The 18,030-nt window shown below is 40.2% G+C and overlaps 1 protein-coding gene across 1 annotated transcript in view; it reads right to left on the bottom strand.

Annotated features, from left to right (window-relative positions):
- The window catches only part of CNTNAP4 (contactin associated protein family member 4), a 287,713-nt gene that overhangs the window by 102,722 nt on the left and 166,961 nt on the right, over positions 1-18,030 (bottom strand). The window contains exons 5-8 of the mRNA XM_056135853.1: positions 11,078-11,281; positions 10,167-10,354; positions 8,898-9,041; positions 5,480-5,741 (exon numbers count right to left, since the gene is read on the bottom strand). Coding sequence (XP_055991828.1) covers positions 5,480-5,741; positions 8,898-9,041; positions 10,167-10,354; positions 11,078-11,281 — 798 coding nt within the window. The remainder of the gene's footprint in view (positions 1-5,479; positions 5,742-8,897; positions 9,042-10,166; positions 10,355-11,077; positions 11,282-18,030) is intronic.

The raw sequence follows: 18,030 nt of genomic DNA, 5'->3' as shown, positions 1-18,030 counted from the left end.
CAGACCCTACCTCCTGCCTCTTTCTCAAAGCGGGCATCTGCCTGGAGACTCCCCACTCCGGGTACAGCATCACACACTTTCCAAGGTCCCGAGTCGGCACATCTCAGAAAGAGTCATGGCAACGGATCTGTTCCTTCCTCATCTACTGTAGACTGATACTTTTACGATACTCAAGAATGGATTATGGAGGGGTGAGATGGGGTGGAGAGAGAGTATCACTGTCACTGTCCTCCCATTGTTCATCGTGTAGAGTATAGTGGGTGGGATATTTGCCTTCCACAAGTTCAATGTCCGGCAGCCCAGATGATGATCCTCCGAGCACCATGAGGAGTGATCCCAGACAGCAGAGTCAGAGGTCACCTGACCAAAAATCCCAAACCAAAAATCCAAAACCAAACGACAAAGAATGCATTAAGGTGCGGCTAGAAAGACAGTACAGTGAGCCAGCTGTGATTCTTGGCGAACTAGGAGGCTGTTCATTGAGAGTTCCTGGGGATGGGGGACACCTGGGCCACCCTGGCTCTGTGTGTGTGTGTGTGTGTGTGTGTGTGTGTGCGTGCGCACGCGTGTGCGGGGGGGTGAGATGGGAAGGGGAATATCCAGGGCAACACCTGCATTGCTTGAGCTCCTCCAGGGCTACACGAACGCCACTGTACTTGGAGGGCGGCATGGTGTCAGAAATTAAATCCTCACCACAGGGCTCAAGCTAGAAAGAGACGGTGACCGCGGCACCATCTCCCGGCCCACAGCATTATCTTCCAGAACTGCTGAAGCTCAGCAATTCCTCTCATCTTCTCACAAGTATTTCACTGATCAGTGTTAGTCCAGGCGACACATTTGGGCCAGCACTGCAACCGGGTGGGATATCTTGATAACTAAGGGCTAGGGATGAAAACAAATACTTTTGGTGAATGCAACAGTTAATTTAGATTAGGAACAAAAGATGGCCAGGTAAGCCCACTTGTATCTGACACTGATAAATGTACCTGTCCACCGAGCTAGCAAGGCTTGTGCTAGGCTTGTCCCAAGAAGGGATCCTTTAGGAATCTGTGCCCGAGCTTCCTTTGTAATAGACAATGCCTGGTTACCAGCTTATTACCCACAAGTTTATTATTCACATTGGATAATGAAGAATTTCTTTAATTCATTTCCTCCGACCTTATGTGATAAAAAATTCATCATGTTAAAATCAGACTTTAGTTTAATTTTTAGGTAAACAACTCCTTCCCGGTTTTAGACTGGTAAGAAAGGTGCCCCTTCCAAAGGCCGAATCACTTGGAAGGAAAAGGGGGAGTTGTGGAATATATATGTTTTTTTCATTTATCATATTAGCTTGCAAAACAGTAATCCTAATAGCATTGTAGCACTGCACTGTCCTCCCATTGTTCATGGATTTGCTTGAGCGGGCACCAGTAACATCTCCATTGTGAGACCTGTTGTTACTGTTTTTGGAATATCAAATACACCACAGGGATCTTGCCAGGCTCTGCTGTGTGGGCAGGATACTCTCAGTAGCTTGTCAGGTTCTCTTAGAGGGATGGAGGAATCGAACCAAGGTTGGCCTCATGCAAAGCAAATGCCCTAACCCCTGTACTATTGCTCCAGCCCAATAATCCTACTACATGCTCAAACCACACACATACTCTTCCTCATCTTCCTCTTTCCCTCATCCTTCTCCATAACTCTTTTCAGGCCTAAACCACACATACATACACACACAAAAGGAACAAAGAGGTTTATATCTGCCCCCTTGCATGTTCCGGTTTCACACCACTACAGAAATTCTGTGTCAGATTGGTGTTGAATTATTGAATGCCTAAAACTCAATTATCAGTAACTTTGTAAATATGACTCCTTAAGAAAAATTTTTTGTTAAAAAAATAGAAAGAAATACTGTGTCAGCTTAACCCCCATCATTCTTTAAGAGATTTTAGTAGACATCTATCTCTTCAGTTAGATGGGTAAAAATAACTTAGCCTACTCTTTGGGGTAAGCTCTTTGCAATGTAATTACCCACAGGTCTTTACTCAAGGAAAAAAACTGAATGGGGGTGCCGATTGCCAAATGCCTTTAGAACCAGTGCCAGGAACTCCCATCACTCCTGCTTATCTCTGGTTTGAGACACCACCCAGAATTCAAGAGTCACACACCAGACAGCTCTTGCCAGGACCAACACGAGTTTGCCCCTGTGACCAGTCACTTCTGGAGCTTAAGGGCATGGTGGGCTTATATTATAAAGACAGGATGGAATATTCCACCAGTGCTAGGGAAGAAAGGGGAATGAGGAAAGGTTCCTCTTGGGTAAGGCAAATCAAGAGGACTGGCAAAATCCATTGCCAGGGCCACAAGAATTATGAAGGCCTTATAATGAAAATGCAGAAACATCTCATCGACTGCAAGGCTTGCATCCGCCAGGCCTAGCCCACGGGACCGAGCAGCTAGTTTATAGGCCGGGTTTTCACCTTCAGGCAAAAGCAGCCCCGACAATGCTAAAATAACAGAAATCTCAAATCTGACAATAAAGAATTTTTTAATAGGAAAATAGAACTGTATGGTTCATTAAGCTTTTGATGGCATATGAATTATTTTTTCTTTGATATCTAGACAAATGGCAAGGACTGAAAATATTTGGTGGCAAGAGAGATTTTTTTTACAGTACTGTTAATATGCTTTATGACTTAAGTGAGTATAATATCCTTAAAATTTCAAAGCTGACATAGGCTGACAAAATATTTCCAAATAATTCTCAGTGACAATCTGCAAAACTGTATGTCACATAAAAATTTTGCCTGATAATTCCAACATTTGTGCCATTCAGTTCTGCCTCAATGCAATTCAAGTTTTATTCCCTGGTAAAAAAAAATCATGTACATTTTGAGTTTTTAAAACAAATGAATATTTGCATCTCCAAGAGCTCTAAAAACTTGAGTGACCTTTCTATATGGAAGAGTTACTATAAATGCTAACAACCTGTCAATAAGTACTTGATTCTCCTTAAAGTATCATTCTGATACATTCTGACAACTTATTTAATTATAGAATGTTATGCCTATGACAATTTCCCCTAGGAGAAAGCAAACCAAACACCCAATAATAGCTGTTCAATAAAATATTTTAAATGCAAAATGTGTTAGTTTACAGAAAGAAGCAAAATAAATGGTTTTGAAGAAACTAGAGGGAGAGGGGCTGAGGTGGAAGAATAGTAGGCAGGGAACTTTCTGTACATGCAGCTGGCTTGGGTTTGATCCCACATATGGTCCCCTGAGTCCTGCCCAAAGTGATCCCTGAGCACAAAGCCAGGAGTAAGTCTAAGCCCCACTAGAAGTGGGGAGGGGAGAGGGAAGGAGGGAAGGAGGGAGGGAAGGAAGGAAGGAAAAAAGGAGGGAAGGACGGGAAGAAGGAAGGAAGTGAGAGGAAAAGGAAGGAAGGAAGGAAGGAAGGAAGGAAGGAAGGAAGGAAGGAAGGAAGGAAGGAAGGGAGGGAGGGAGGGAGGGAGGGGAGGGGAGGGGAGGGGAGGGAGGGAGGGAGGGAGGGAGGGAAGGAAGGAAGGAAAAAAGGAGGGAAGGATGGGAAGAAGGAAGGAAGTGAGGGGAAAAGGAAGGAAGGAAGGAAGGAAGGAAGGAAGGAAGGAAGGAAGGAAGGAAGGGAGGGAGCGAGCGAGGGAGGGAGGGAGGGGAGGGAGGGAGGGAGGGAGGGAAGGAAGGAAGGAAAAAAGAAGGGAAGGATGGGAAGAAGGAAGGAAGTGAGGGGAAAAGGAAGGAAGGAAGGAAGGAAGGGAGGGAGGGAGGGAGGGAGGGAGGGAGGGAGGGAGGGAGGGAGGGAGGGAAGGGAGGGAGGGAGGAAGGAAGGGAGGGAGGGAGGGAGGGAGGAAGGAAGGGAGGGAGGGAGGCAAGCTAGAAAAGTGAAGAAGGGATGTATTATCTGAAAAGTAATAGTAAATGTTCTTATATTAACATTCCTCTGTCATCTAGGTTTCTCATTATTAGTCATGCAAAAAATTCCACTAGGCCATATACTGTCATAATGGATTAGAACAGTGGATTTAAACACGCATCTAGAAAACTTTCTATCTTTCAGGGTATCTATGCAGACTGACACCCAGTGATTTGTTAAATACACATGTCTGCAAACTGTTTAGAAATGAATTCACTTCTCAGAGCTAAGGAGGAGAAACTGTGTGAATGCAGCCTCTTTCCCGTGTTGAAAATCAGGCTGTGAGTATGAGCCTTCGGGAGGATGTCAGCTTCATCACAATGAACAACACGTGAATGGAAAGCTTACATTGTTTTTTATGTTCTCATTTTAGGGAGTGTCTTCACTATAAATAAGACACTGATTAATTTATTTCCTTCTGTCAAGCCTGCAAATGGGCCACATTTTTGAGCATCTAATTAAAAAGTCACAACACAGTATCTCTCAATATTTAAAATTAATATTGAACTTCCAGCTCCCATTTTTAAACTGCAGCCACATAAGAAAACCAAACAGGACATTTCAAGACTAGGCATTTGTCTATTCATTTGTATACTCTAATTACATTTCACTGCCAACTGTATTTTAACATTTGCTTCCTATCCAAACATATGCTGTTAATTCTGGTCCCTGTTAAAATATAGGACTACTAAATGGTATCTTCCCATTGTTTTTTAAGGCTCCTTTATTAAATTGATACAGCCATTACTGCAGTTTGACCTCTGGTCCTGGGTTTGGGTTATTACACCATGTACATGAAAGAAGTGATAGAGATGCCTGTCAGGAAGTATATAATTTTAATGATGAGACAAAAATATTCCTCACCCAAAGCACTGACCTAAATTAGACATTAATTTTCCAGACATTCTTAGTCTCCTTAATTATATTAATTCCAATCATTAAAATGATACCGTATTGCCTGGAAGTAAAGAGAATTGCATTTGGGGTCCCAGTAGGAAACTCTCTATGAATTATTTTTATTTCCCCCCAAAGGCATTCAACTCTTGCAAAGAAAACAGCAGCAAGGAAATTTAAGCTGACCAAATATTTAGGTTTGACCTCCACGGTGCTAACTTAGAGATAGAGATCCCAAAAAGACATTCTCCTCTATCCAAAAATTGGGAAAACTGGCTGTGTTGCAAAGTGTCTAGTTTTCCACCAAAGATACTCTGCAAATATTTGGGTCCATTTCAGTCTCTCACCCTTTCCCCCAAAACACATTTCTTCAAGATATTGAGGGTGGATGAGAAGGTCATAAAGGAGAATTTCTAGTCCTTGTAATTCTCATTTTTGTTAATAAGACCTGACAGTGTTGAGGCCATATTTAAAGGGAGATTGGAATTAAATTCCACTCAGGAAAAGTATTGATATTCTTATTAACTCAAGTATTCACTTATTAAGCAAATATTAATTTTGGGGTTATGCATGCAATTTTAAGGAGAAGGGCCTGGGAGATAATGAAATCTTTCAGACCCATATGCTTCGCCTGTGGGAACACACTTATTACCTGCTGTGATGTTACTTGGTAATTTTCCTGGCTGGGAGAGATTCAGCTTGAGTTTTCCATCATTAAGAAAAAGGAGGAGATGTCCTGAAACCAACTGAAGTTCACTGAAGAGCAGAAGGCCTGCCTTATTCCAGGTTCGGAATTGAAAAGTGGTCAAGATCTCATCGTCTCCAGAAGATCCTGGCAGTGCTAAGTAACTCCGGGAAGTAAGAAAAGTCACTGGCACAGACTGTGGTTGTGAGCAAGAGAAGGACACGTTTCCCTGAGGATAAAGTATGAGAAAAGAGCTTTACAATGAGACAGTCCATGAGTAAGAGAATTGCAATTACTTACAAAAGTTGGTTCTCGATGTCTAACTAAGCTCAGTTTCTTTTGGTTTGGGGGTTACTCCCGGTGGTGCTCAGGGCTTGCTCCCAGCTCTCTGCATAGGGATCACTCCTGGGAGGGTCCATATACAGTGCTGGGGATGAAATTCGGGTTGACCGCATGTAAGGCAAGTGACTTACCCGCTGTACTGTCTCTTTGGCCTTAAATATCCTCAATTTAGAGCAAGTTGCTACCCACATAAAAGTTCAAATTCTTGCTGCATATTATAAATAGATTTTAAAATGCATTCAAATTTTAAATAGATGGCAAATCCAGGGACTTTACAATCAGTCAAATCTCTCTCTTTGGGTTTTTCCCATATCACAGTCTTTCTGAAGTCATTTAACTGAGTCTAAAAAAAATAAATATTTAAGTCTAGAGCGATAGCACAGCGGGTAGGGCGTTCGCCTTACAAGTGGCCAACATGGCCGACCCGAGTTCGATTCCTCCGCCCCTCTCGGAGAGCCCAGCAAGTTACTGAGAGTATTCGATATGCCAGACACAGTAACAACAAAGTCTCCAATGGAGACGTTACTGGGCCCGCTCGAGCAAATCGACGATCAACGGGAGGGCCTTTGCCTTTTTAAGTCTAAGAAACTAAATACAAAATAAAATATTAAAGAATACTGTTTTGGTGATCCCTGATCATAACTAATAAGTTATTTTCTCTTTTCATTGTTATTTACAACTTTCTATTCTCAGGGTTGTTTACTGATAACTTTGTCATTAAAAATTATCTCATGGAAATCATCCAAGGGATCAGACATCAGCCTAGTTCCTTCTTCTCATTGAATGCGTAGTCTGGCAGGTGAAGACTATTCGACTTCTTCTAGGGTTGTTTTCCTGTGACTGTGCAAGAGGTTGTTTCCTAGTTTTCGATTTTACCATCAATGCTATCAGAAAATATTTTTGTGTTTCTCTGTGAGCTAGTATTTTCAAGTTCTACAGGAAAGTTTTAGACACAGAACAACTGCATCTCTGTGCTTTAATAAATAAATACACTCAGCTTCTTCTCCAGGAAGTAAAATTAAAATACTCCATATTTCGACTGGCAAAGTACAGGAACATTTTCTTCCCCACATTCATGACAGCAGCTGCATAAGTTCAATGACAAAATGCCAAAGTGATCTACCACTCTTATTTATACTGCGTTTGCTTAATAATAGTGACTTAGTACTTTTAAAGATTTTGTTGCTCTTCAGGGCTTATTTCCCTCAGAGTGGCATTCATATCTTCACAGTCACCACTTGCTTCTTTTTTTTTTTCATTTTTAACACTGCTTACTACAATGTCCAATGTACTTCTCACATACCATCAAAAAAAGCTACTTGTCCTCATTCTTTATTAGTATGCCCTTATCAGATTTACATATCAAGTGGTTTAGAAACAAAACCTCATGAGAAAAGTGCATACATTTTCATTAAAATGTGGTGTGAAAATTATTCTATTTGAGTGAAATATGTATTTCAATACTCTTTTCAAATTTAAGGTCTGAATTATTTAGCAATAACAAAGCATGCTCTTTTATGTGCTTCCAAAGTGAAGAAGAAAGGTTTTATTTGTCCTAAAAGTATTGTTTAACAAATTAGCTAAATTTAGATTTGGAAAGTGACCTTAATTCATTTGATTAAGGATATGGCAGTGAAGTTATACCATTTGGTCCTGACTAAACCAAAACCACTGGTGATACTAAATCACTATTCAGTGGGAACTAACAGTTGACCAGAATTTCATCCCATGAATGAAATAAAAAAGGCTGCAGAGTCCACGACTAACCCATGAGAGGCAACTGGAAGAGCCAACACATCTTACCAGCTGCAGTTTGGTTTATGTGTCACTTAGCAGCAGCGATAAACAGGTTTGCAAGCGACAAACCTCCTCACCAAAGCAGAATGACTTTTAGTTAAAAAGGAGTATTTGGAAACTTGCTTTGGCAATGGAATGCAACTCTCTATGTTTTATTTTACTTTTAAATCCTTTCTCCTTTTATTAAAAAAAGAAACTGTATAAACATCTCATTGGGTGACACACTTTTGAAAAATATTACCAATTCACACAGAATTAGGAAGAAAACATTTAGCAAGCAAGAAAAACGCTCGTGGAATGTGCTCTGGGCTTTGTGGCTACCACAGCACCTGATGTGGATGTATTCTGAATTCTGAAGAGTTTTATAGACTGTTTGGCAGTGCTAGATGGGTCCTCTTTGCTCTCACCCAGCTGGCACAGCTGGTATTCCTGCTTCTCAGAATTCTCTGGTTCATCTGGTTCGGGTTCTCAGTCAGCCAGAAACAAAGCATGTGTCGGATGAGTCAGAAAGGAAACATGGTCAGAATCCTGTGAGGCTGCATGTGAGTTTGTGGTCAGTCCGGTGAAGACTGGCCACTGACATGTGGTCTGTCCCCAGCTCTCCTGCGCTCTGTGCAAAGAAACATCTTTGCTTCTCTGGCTAATGGCTAAGCCCGAAAACCTAAAATAGAACCTCTCCTAGAGGTAGCACTGCCTCTCACTGAATCCTGACCAAGCTGGTCATGTTTAAAGGAGACTGCATTTTCCCAGAATTAAAATATAATGCAGCTGGGGGGCGGGGGGCAGACTGGCAGATGCAACCCACAATAGCCAATTAGTTATTAGTTCCTCTTATTTGTCATGAATGACCATGGCAAAAGACAGTGTTTTCAGACGCCTCTCTAATCTGCATGGATGTTATCTGATTCCTGGAACTCGGCATGCCTATTTAGAGAGTTTGTCAGAGCATCTTATTAAGGAAATTAGAGCGCCAAAGAAATTAGTCTCCTTGGGAGTAAGGCTATCACAGCAAAATTAAATTATCAACTGTAAAGGATAAAACAGTTGTACTTCCTATAAAAATATTCGCTCCCTATGAATTGTAAAAATCTTAAGATAGAATTTATGCCTTACATGCATATTGTCAAGTGGAGGGAAAAAACTGAAAAGTAAGAGTAAACTTCAAAACATCTTATGGAATGGGAATCCAATTCCCTGGTATGAAAAGGCAGACAGTTTTTCTCCTACCACACGAAGATGCTCTTACCAGAATGATGAGCTGTGGTTTCTGCCCCTTGGCCAGATCAATGATATCCACTCCATTATAGTAAAGATTTTCTAAACATCCATGAAAATTTTTATGGGGGAATGACACTGATTTTCCAGGTGCTGGAATCCCTCCAAAGCTGATCTTAGAAAGAAAAATGGCATCAATAATATTGTTTAGTGATTTTCTGATAATCTGCTTAATTATGATTAGCAACAATAGCAACAAGCATTGCATCAATTTTTTCATTCTTCTGTACTCCCGCATTATAAATTCCAAACTTAGAAAAAGGTAAGAAAGCGTACTTTGAAAAATTATATGTCGAAGGATGATATTAAATTTTGTGGTGAACCTAATGAAATATAGAGAGCTCCTGACTGAGAACAATGTATACCTAAGAATGTAACGTTATAATCTAAGGCTCCTTCAACAAACAGTTTTTTAAATTATATGCTTTCAATTTTATTTACATCATCCCTCGATTATCCTAGAAAGCTGCTAATCACACTTGGATTTGAAATTTATTGGCTGATGGATAAAAATACATCTTTATATCCACAGGAAATCTATGTTTAATGATATCACTGATTATAATGCTTTGTTTTATAGACATTTCTGGTACACCATAACAATGGCATTTATGTTAACTATTAATGAATTACTGGGTTCCTTGCTACTTCCTCTCTAGAAATGGACAAGAGTCATGTGTGCTGTAGCACAAAAGACATGCAGTGTTCCAGATTTACTAGCGGTAACGGGATCGATTCCTGGATATTTGCTGTAGGTGACATCATGTGATTACACACTTCAGGTAAGGAAGACGACCACCCTCTAGTATGTGAGACGATGAAGCCTTCACAGAGCATGCCCAGATCTGTGAGTTAGGTTACTCTGGGCAATGCTTTAGGACTTCTCTGGCTTTTGCAACCATCAGCGTTCAGGAGGCAGAGGGGGCCCTTTCCAGTCATTCTCTGATAACCAGGCCAAGCAGTTGATGCTAGAGAAAGTTCCTGATGGCGCTCGGGATCTTCAATTCCAGGAATACCCAGGTCACCCCAGAGGTACCCAGGGGACCATGTTGGTACTAGGGACAGAACCAGGGTCAGTCTCATGCAAGGCATGTGCCTTCAGTCCTGCACTCTCTCACTGACCCTCAGCAGGTAATTGATGTTCATGGGAAGCGGAAGTTTCTAGAAAGTCATTTCCTTTGGCAGACCTAAACCGCTTTCATCGCCCGGACCTGTCTTAGTTGGAACGGAACCACCACACCTCATGCTCCAGATCCAGGTAGCTGAAGTCCCCCTGGGCGGCGTGGAAGCGGTGCTTTTGTTCATCCACCGTAAAGTTGATTTGCGGGCCCAAGTGCTGGACGAGCACAGAATGCCAGTGCTGGTCATCCAGCAGGCTGCCCAGGGTGAGGTTGATCCAGGTATGCGGTGAAGGCTGCTTTGTTTCACCTTGCAAGAGGGGAAAAGTAAATAACAGCACCATTACTCTTTAAAAAGAAGATGAAATAGCGTCTTTTGTGGATCAGTGTCACTCAGTGATATTGCGCTCCATGCAATCAGCCATGTGGATTTAGCCGAAGTGTGAATATAACAGCCTCTCAACCTTGTGGTAATTTCCTCCACAGTTAATTCTCTTTATTAGTATTATCCATCACATGCTCGTTTTCAATGCAAATTTTATCTTGGCTACAACCTCCTCTTTACTACCTTGGTATTTTTTTCAATAACCCATCCATTTATTTTTGCTGCTCAAAAACAGCCACACAGTTCTACTGGTGCTAAACAAAAAACAAAAAAATAAACAAACAAAATCCATGAGTGTCTGGAACAAGCTAATAAATATGAACTGTTCTTACATGAAACTATAATGCAGTATTATAAATATATAATTTGAGAGACACATATATGAGATATATACAAAAATATAAGTGATAACCCTTGAATCTGGAAGTAAGACAGCCTCATTGTTATGAAATAAACTGGAAAACAAAAAGCAGAAAGTGGGACCAGGGAGATTGCTCGAAGGGCTGGAGCACATGCTTTGCAGGTAGGAGCCTTGGGTTCAATTCCCTGTACCTCATGGGGTCCCAAACTAACACACAAGCATATATCCACTGAATTCATGTAGAAATTAGCAGCTTTTCAAGGATTTTACCAAAGGGATCTATTTACCTGAATTAATAAGTAAAAAGAGTTTTCCTCTTCTTAACTCCAGGGTGATGTGATCTCCATTTTGCCCGCCCCGGTGGAAGAGAATACCATCACTCTGCATGGTTTTAAATTTCAAAGAAATAACATCCTTTATTGGGCTTAGGGCTTTTTGATCAAATCTATATAGAAGAGAACTTTTTCCATCAAGATCAACCACCTCTGATCCTAGAGACAAAGACATTACAGTGATTCTAAGGATAAATATGCTTTTCCTGAAAGCATTTTAAATGCCTATAGACACAGAAAGCACTACACACACTCACAGCATGTATAATTCAGTTCTGAGCCCATCAGAGCAAGGGAAAATAGAGCCACCAAAATCAAATTCCCCCTTGATTCCTAGGACTGATTCCATTTTAGTCTATATTCACCTACTCGCAACACTCACAATCTAGAAATCTGTTTTAAAACACAGCACTAATTTTCTCCTATGTCATTAAAGGCTGTTTCTTCTCATTTCATAAAAACGGAAACCAGCAGGGTTGGTGAAATGCTTATGATCAATATCCATAACCACACTGGACTGGTCTCATGATCAATATGTTTAATGGTGTTCTCAAATGTCAACATTCAATGGCTTTCCAGCTTCTTCAAAAGGGGCGCTGGTGTCCCCAAATTTTCTCAGACCTGCCGTTTCCATGAGATTCACATACATATACCCACACATACATAGGCATCGTCAAAGGTCACCTCTAAGAAATACTAACCAGACCTGTGTGTTTTGATTTTTGATTCTTTTGGTGGCTAAGTCATCATTATTAAATAGTCATACTATTTTCTGTCTTCTGCAGGACAATACAAGGAAGACTCAGTTAATGATACTAGAAGGGCTATGCTGCTGCATCTGTGTCAGAACTGTGACACTGACATGTTTCTTCAGCTTCCTGACAGTGTCTTATCTACTCTTTGTCAAGATCACTTTTATTCAGTTCATCTGAAAAAAGATGTCATGTCACACCACGAACATAACAGTACATCTGTCAAAATTAGTTGCACCCTACACAAGACACACACACACACACACACACACACATGCACAGAACTAATAATATTCAGAGAGTCAAGCAGTATTTTCAGCATTTCACAAATCAAAGTGTTTTTTTTAAATAGGCAATTGCCCTTGAGAGTACATTTATGTAATAAATGACGATGTAGGGAAACCCAATAAAAGAGGAAGCTGTTTTTCAGCAGGCTAGCTGACTTCTCCCAGTCAACAAAATGACATTGTAGTTTACTCACCTTGTTTCATTTGACAAAATTATTATAGCTACTTGGTGCCCAATATGTGTCTCATTCCGTTTATCCAACATATTTAATGAGAACCACTTATATTCACTGCCCCCCGAAAATTTCTTCAACTATTTTAGGCAGACATCTTTCAAAAATTCTGAGGTTTGATTTTTTCACATCTTGTTAATGTGCTTATAAAGAATTCATTCACCAAGCGCACATGAATAAACATTGCATTCTGTAGAAAGAATAATGTTAACTGAACAATTATTCCTTGTTATATAGCTGAATGAATGTGCATGGTACAGACATAACTCTGTGTCAAATACAAATAATGTGTTCTATGATTATTAGATTACAATAAATTAAGACAAATTCCAATAAGACAGACTTTAACTGCTGACACATTTGGAGCAACGCAGTTATGTCTGAGCTAATGTATTGCTTAAAGGCAACCATCATAATAATGATTTTATTTTAGATAGTCTATTTTTGGACTTATCTACCAAGAGGATTTTTTTCAGTAGAATCTTAGCCTGTTACTTTACCTACTATTTCTTCTGTTCCATCTATTTTACTGTTGCTATTTTTATACTTAAATGGCTATATTATCCTTTTATGGAACCTACAGCTTTTGTGCCTAGAATATTTCTATTAGCAAAAATAGAGTAGTTAGACGTCATAGAGTACAGGGGTGAACGTGCTTGCCTCACATGCGGTTGACCCCTGTTCAATTCTCAGCACCATAAACAGTCTGAGCACTTCCAGGAGTGATCCCTGAGCACCACTGGATGTGGTCTAACTCACCCTCACACCCCACAAAAAAAAAAAGAAGTGAAAATAAAACTAACAACCAAAGCCTAGAACAGTGGTGTACATTTTTGTACATTTTTTCTCCTCAGCTGAAGTTACTTGCCACTCTCCTTCTCACTTTTACCTCTGTCATCTCACTTGGAGGGTTGTGATTTCTACCACTGTGCCGTCCTCTGCATTCTTACAACCCATCTGAGGCACTGCACTAGATATTGAGATGTAGGAGGATCAACAGGCAGTCACTGAAGATAAGCATCAATTAGCAAGGGAATCCTCAATCTCACAAAATCCCTAGATCAGGATTCAAAAAAGAGAGGCATCATGCTCATTAAGATGGATATGGAAAGACTCGGAGATCAGTTCCAGAAAGTTCTGGCTTCTGAAGAGGGGAATCAGTAACTTCCCACCATCCTCACTTGCTTGAATCCTATGGCTGGCCCCATGGACTAGAATGACTCATTCCAAGGAATCTATGCATTCTGCCAGTATAGTTGCTCCTTCATGGGATGAGATGAAGTTTATAGAGCCTGTTGAGAATTGACAGCAGAGGTCAAGGGACAGAGAAGGGGTGAGGAGAGTTCACCATGAAAAAAAGAAACCTGAAAGTTAGAAAACAGTGAAACCAAGGGGTCAACATACTGCTATCATCACATCACAGAATTCGCGCACAGATGAAGAAAACCTTTCAAGAAAAGAGCTCAAGAAAACCTGGAATGTGGTCACACTGTCAGGAGACAAGTAAATCCCATGGAGTCTCATCAAAGGGAAAAAATTCAGCATGATACTCAACAGTATTACTTGAGCTATACTCTAAAAATAAGTCACTTTTACCACTATTTACACACATAACAGAAAAAGCAATTTAAAATATAACCACAAAACATTCTTAAGAAATTAAAGTTATTTAATACAGATACTGAGTTTCTAAGCAAATATTAGGTCATATTTGCTTAGAAACAAATATTTGCTTATTAGAACATGAAGGTTTGCTTAGAAATACAAAATCAAGCAGTCAAACTATAATTAGTAGCTAAATAAATTGCCAGAATCACATTTACTCCTGCTTTTTGTAAAAAGTTTCAGAAAAAATCCTTTGCATTCAGTTGTATTATTTAAATAGAAAATAAATAGGAAAAATACAGGTAAATTTTCTGATAAATTTTCTATAGAAAAATTAGAACGAGAAATTAGTACAATTTTTCACAGTAAAAAAAACTCTAACAGAGCCAGAGAGATAGTAGAGCAGATAACTTCTGTCTTGCATGCACTGACCTAGGTTCGATTCTTGGCAGCCTATATTGTTCTCTAAGCCCCACCAGAAATTATTCCCAAGTGTAGAGCCATGAGTAAGCCCTGGGTATGACCAAGTGTGGCTCAAAAATCAAAAACAGAAAGAAAGAAAAAAAAAGAAAAGGTCCTAAAGTCCAAAGTCCAAAATGCCAGAAGAGACTTGACTGAAAAGAAAAATTATGTTCTAATTATATCTGTTGTTAATCTTATTAACAGGTTATAATTTTAACTATTGGATGACTGTCTATAATGTGTCTCTACCACATTCTAGCTCACAATGGAGAGTACATTAATTCTAATTTGGTGGGATTTTGTTGTTATTGTTGTTATAGTTGTTTGGTTTTGGGGTCACACCTGCTGTGCTCAGTGCTTACACCTGGGTCTATGCTGAGGGCTCACTTCTGGAGGTGCTCAGAGGACCACATTTGGTGCCAGGGACTAAATCAGGGTCGACCAGTGCAAGGCAAGTGCCTTAACTGCTGTCCTATCTCTAGCTTGGCTTCTAATTTTCAGTTAACAAGTTGCCAACTGGTTGGACACAACTAATTCCCACAGTCTAGCCCCCTTGAGCATATATGGATAGTGTTTACTGTAGTTTAACAAGGCAACCAGTCTCTCTGTGTTTAGAGGCTCCCTTTACATTATGTTCCTTTTACTTTTCTTTTAAATTAAAAAAAAATCATTTTAGGCATCATACTGTTTAACCGTACTGTTAATGATAGGGTTTCGAGCACATAATGCCTCAACACCAGACCCTGTGCCAGTGTCCTTCCTCCCCCAAAGACTCCCCCTCTGTCCTCCCAACCATGGGGAGCTCAGTTCTGCAGCTTTTAGCCATTCGTTATTCCCTTACCACATTGTTTTATATTCCACAGATGAGAAAGATCATCCAGCTATGTTCCTCTCCAACTAACTTCATGTTCTTTTCATTGCCATAACAACTAACCACAAACTTGATTGTATTAAACAACACAAATTTACCCGTAATCACTTTGGAATTCCCAAGTTCCATAATCAGACACTGGCAGGGGCTGCACTTCTAGAAACTTCTGTTGTTTCTAGAAGATACCATCTTCGCCTTCTGTAGCTTTTCTCTGCCAGTTGTCTCTTCTCTGTCTTTCCACCCATTTCTGACTGTGGTTCACTTCCTTCTCTCTGATAAGAATGCTGGTGATTACACTGGATAATCCCGAATAATCTCTCCATCTCAAGTTTACTCACTCAATCATGCCTGTAAAGTGTCTTTGTCATGTACTGTGACATGGTTACGAGGCATTATTCTACTAGAGCAGATTATGCATTCTTCTTATACCTATCTCCTTATCTGTAACACAGAAATAATAATAATTATCCTTCATTGGACTTCTGTAGTAATATATGTCTGGAAAATTTTGAAAGATTTGCTGATACATTATTAGAACTCAATAAATACTAAGCATTACAAATGCTAATGCTGCTAGTTAATTGTTTCCCTACTGGGCTAGGAAAAAAGGTACAGGGAAAAAAAAAAGTCTTAAAATGTATTCGGTGCATTTATTGAAAAGAAAAATCATGAATTTCAAAGAAACCCTCAATTATCAATGTCACTGCCAGGATGTGCTGTAAGAATAAGGCATCTGAGCCATCCAGGTTCTGCGGCTTTTTCTCAGCCTGTCAGCTAATGCTTAAGCTGACTCACCACAACAATTGCCAGTGACCCGAATCCTCAGTGAATCCTCCATCTCCCATCTTCCCATTTAGAGCAGGAAGCCAGGACAAAAGAGACTCACAAAGATCTCAGGCCCCAACTCTCCTATCAATTCTTCCTGTGACCCCGGGAAAGAGATATAGTTTGCTTTATTTGCATGCTACAGAAATACAATCTCCTGTAGCATGAAGAATTTTCTGATAGAAAATATTCAAATGTCTCCCAGGGAGTGTGTGTCAGAAGCAGGATTGCGGAAATGTGTGTTCTGTGCTCATCTCTCCAGTGCTTATTTACGAAGGCCTTTCTGAGAGCACCAAGGAGAAGGCAACGCATAAAAACAAAAAGCATTTGTTTTTCAAGGTGCTTACAATCTAGCAGGGAAGACACGCTTTCCCGGAGATGTGATTATTGGAGGTGCGGCTCGGAGCTTGGTGTCTGCAGCAGGGCTGAGTATCAAACCATTTCTGACATGTATACAAAGAGAGGAGCCACTCAGTCTCAGAGGAGGACGTCTCCTGCGCCGCAGAAATGCTCTTCCTCCACACGCAGCCAACAGTTTGTCCTAGCTCTGCGTATATTACACACCAACCTTCCTCCCCGCAATACCTTCTTGATCCAGCAGCCCTCCATTACCCCTGCTCCAGAGGTTCAAGCCTTTTCAAATTATAAGAGAAGATGAGATGGAAAAGCAGTGTCCTCCAAACAGTATACTAAGAAAAGCATACATATGTAAAATAAGGCTTTATTAAACAAGAGTTTGAGTCAGGTCATGTGGGAATCAACTGAGGAGAATGTCTTGGGGTCCCCATCCACAGTCTCCTGGGCTCTGTCTGATGTTTACCAAATTAGGACCTCTGAGAACGGTCCCAGGAATGCACATTCCTCAGTGATTCTGAGTCAAGAGAGAGCATGAAGGTTATGTGACAGGAAGAAAATGAGGCAACAGAAGTCATTCTCTAGAAATGAATCACTTTATTGCATATTGAATGGAACCATGGAAAAACGAATCTTTTATTTATTCATACCATAGGTGGCACTTGCAGAAAACTGTGGAGGTGGTAGAGACTTGTCCCTGAAAGATGTTGCAGGGAGAAATTGATTCTGTGAGTTAAACTATGAATCACTGCATTATTGATGAGGTCAGTTGACTAAGAAACTTAAAAGAGAAAAAATGAAACAGAAAATGTGGAAAACCTATCCTTGAAAAATAGAAAAGTGACTCTGTCTCAAGGTTATGAAAGACTGAAAGAGTTCCTGAAAAAAAGACAAGAGAAGCTTCTCTAATTGTCTGGGAATCATCCCCCAAAAAGAGGGTTATCACTGGAGAAAGAGTGATGGACCAAACTCTCCTTGGCTAACCCTGTAGTCAGCCTTACAAACTGCAGACTGTTTCTTTATTTGGAAATTACAACCTATGAATTACGAAACAGAGGCTCAATTTTGACTTCTAAGAAACATAAATCAGACCGAGTCCCCGCTTAACTGTTAGGTAGTGAAATATTAAAGCAACGGTATGATGCATAGGCACTTGAGATCTGCATTACTGAATTGGGTTTTGAAGAGATGGCTGGGTGAGACCACGTACTGGATAAAGCAGCAGGAAATCAGTTGTACTATTTTTTGCATAGTAGCATAGAAGAACACAGGATGATTTAAGGGACTCTTAAGTTTCAAACAACTAAAATTAATACAATAAAAAGGAAGAGGCACAGGATCAAGGGCTTCATATAACCGCAGGGAAAAGCTAACTTCACTATCATGGTTTTAAATAGACTGAGTTAAGGTTGGTCGGGCTCCAGGAGGTTATGGGAACAAATATGATCACTGACACACAAATACTAATCTACTAATCTAAATGAAGCTTTTAAATAGACACGAGTGTGGTACCATCTTC

The sequence above is a fragment of the Sorex fumeus genome, unplaced genomic scaffold, assembly GCF_029834395.1.
Source record: "Sorex fumeus unplaced genomic scaffold, SorFum_2.1 ptg000122l, whole genome shotgun sequence".
NCBI classification, from domain to species: domain Eukaryota; kingdom Metazoa; phylum Chordata; class Mammalia; order Eulipotyphla; family Soricidae; genus Sorex; species Sorex fumeus.
The sequence above is the reverse complement of the archived record's forward strand: the minus strand, read 5'-3'. Positions and strand labels throughout refer to the sequence as shown.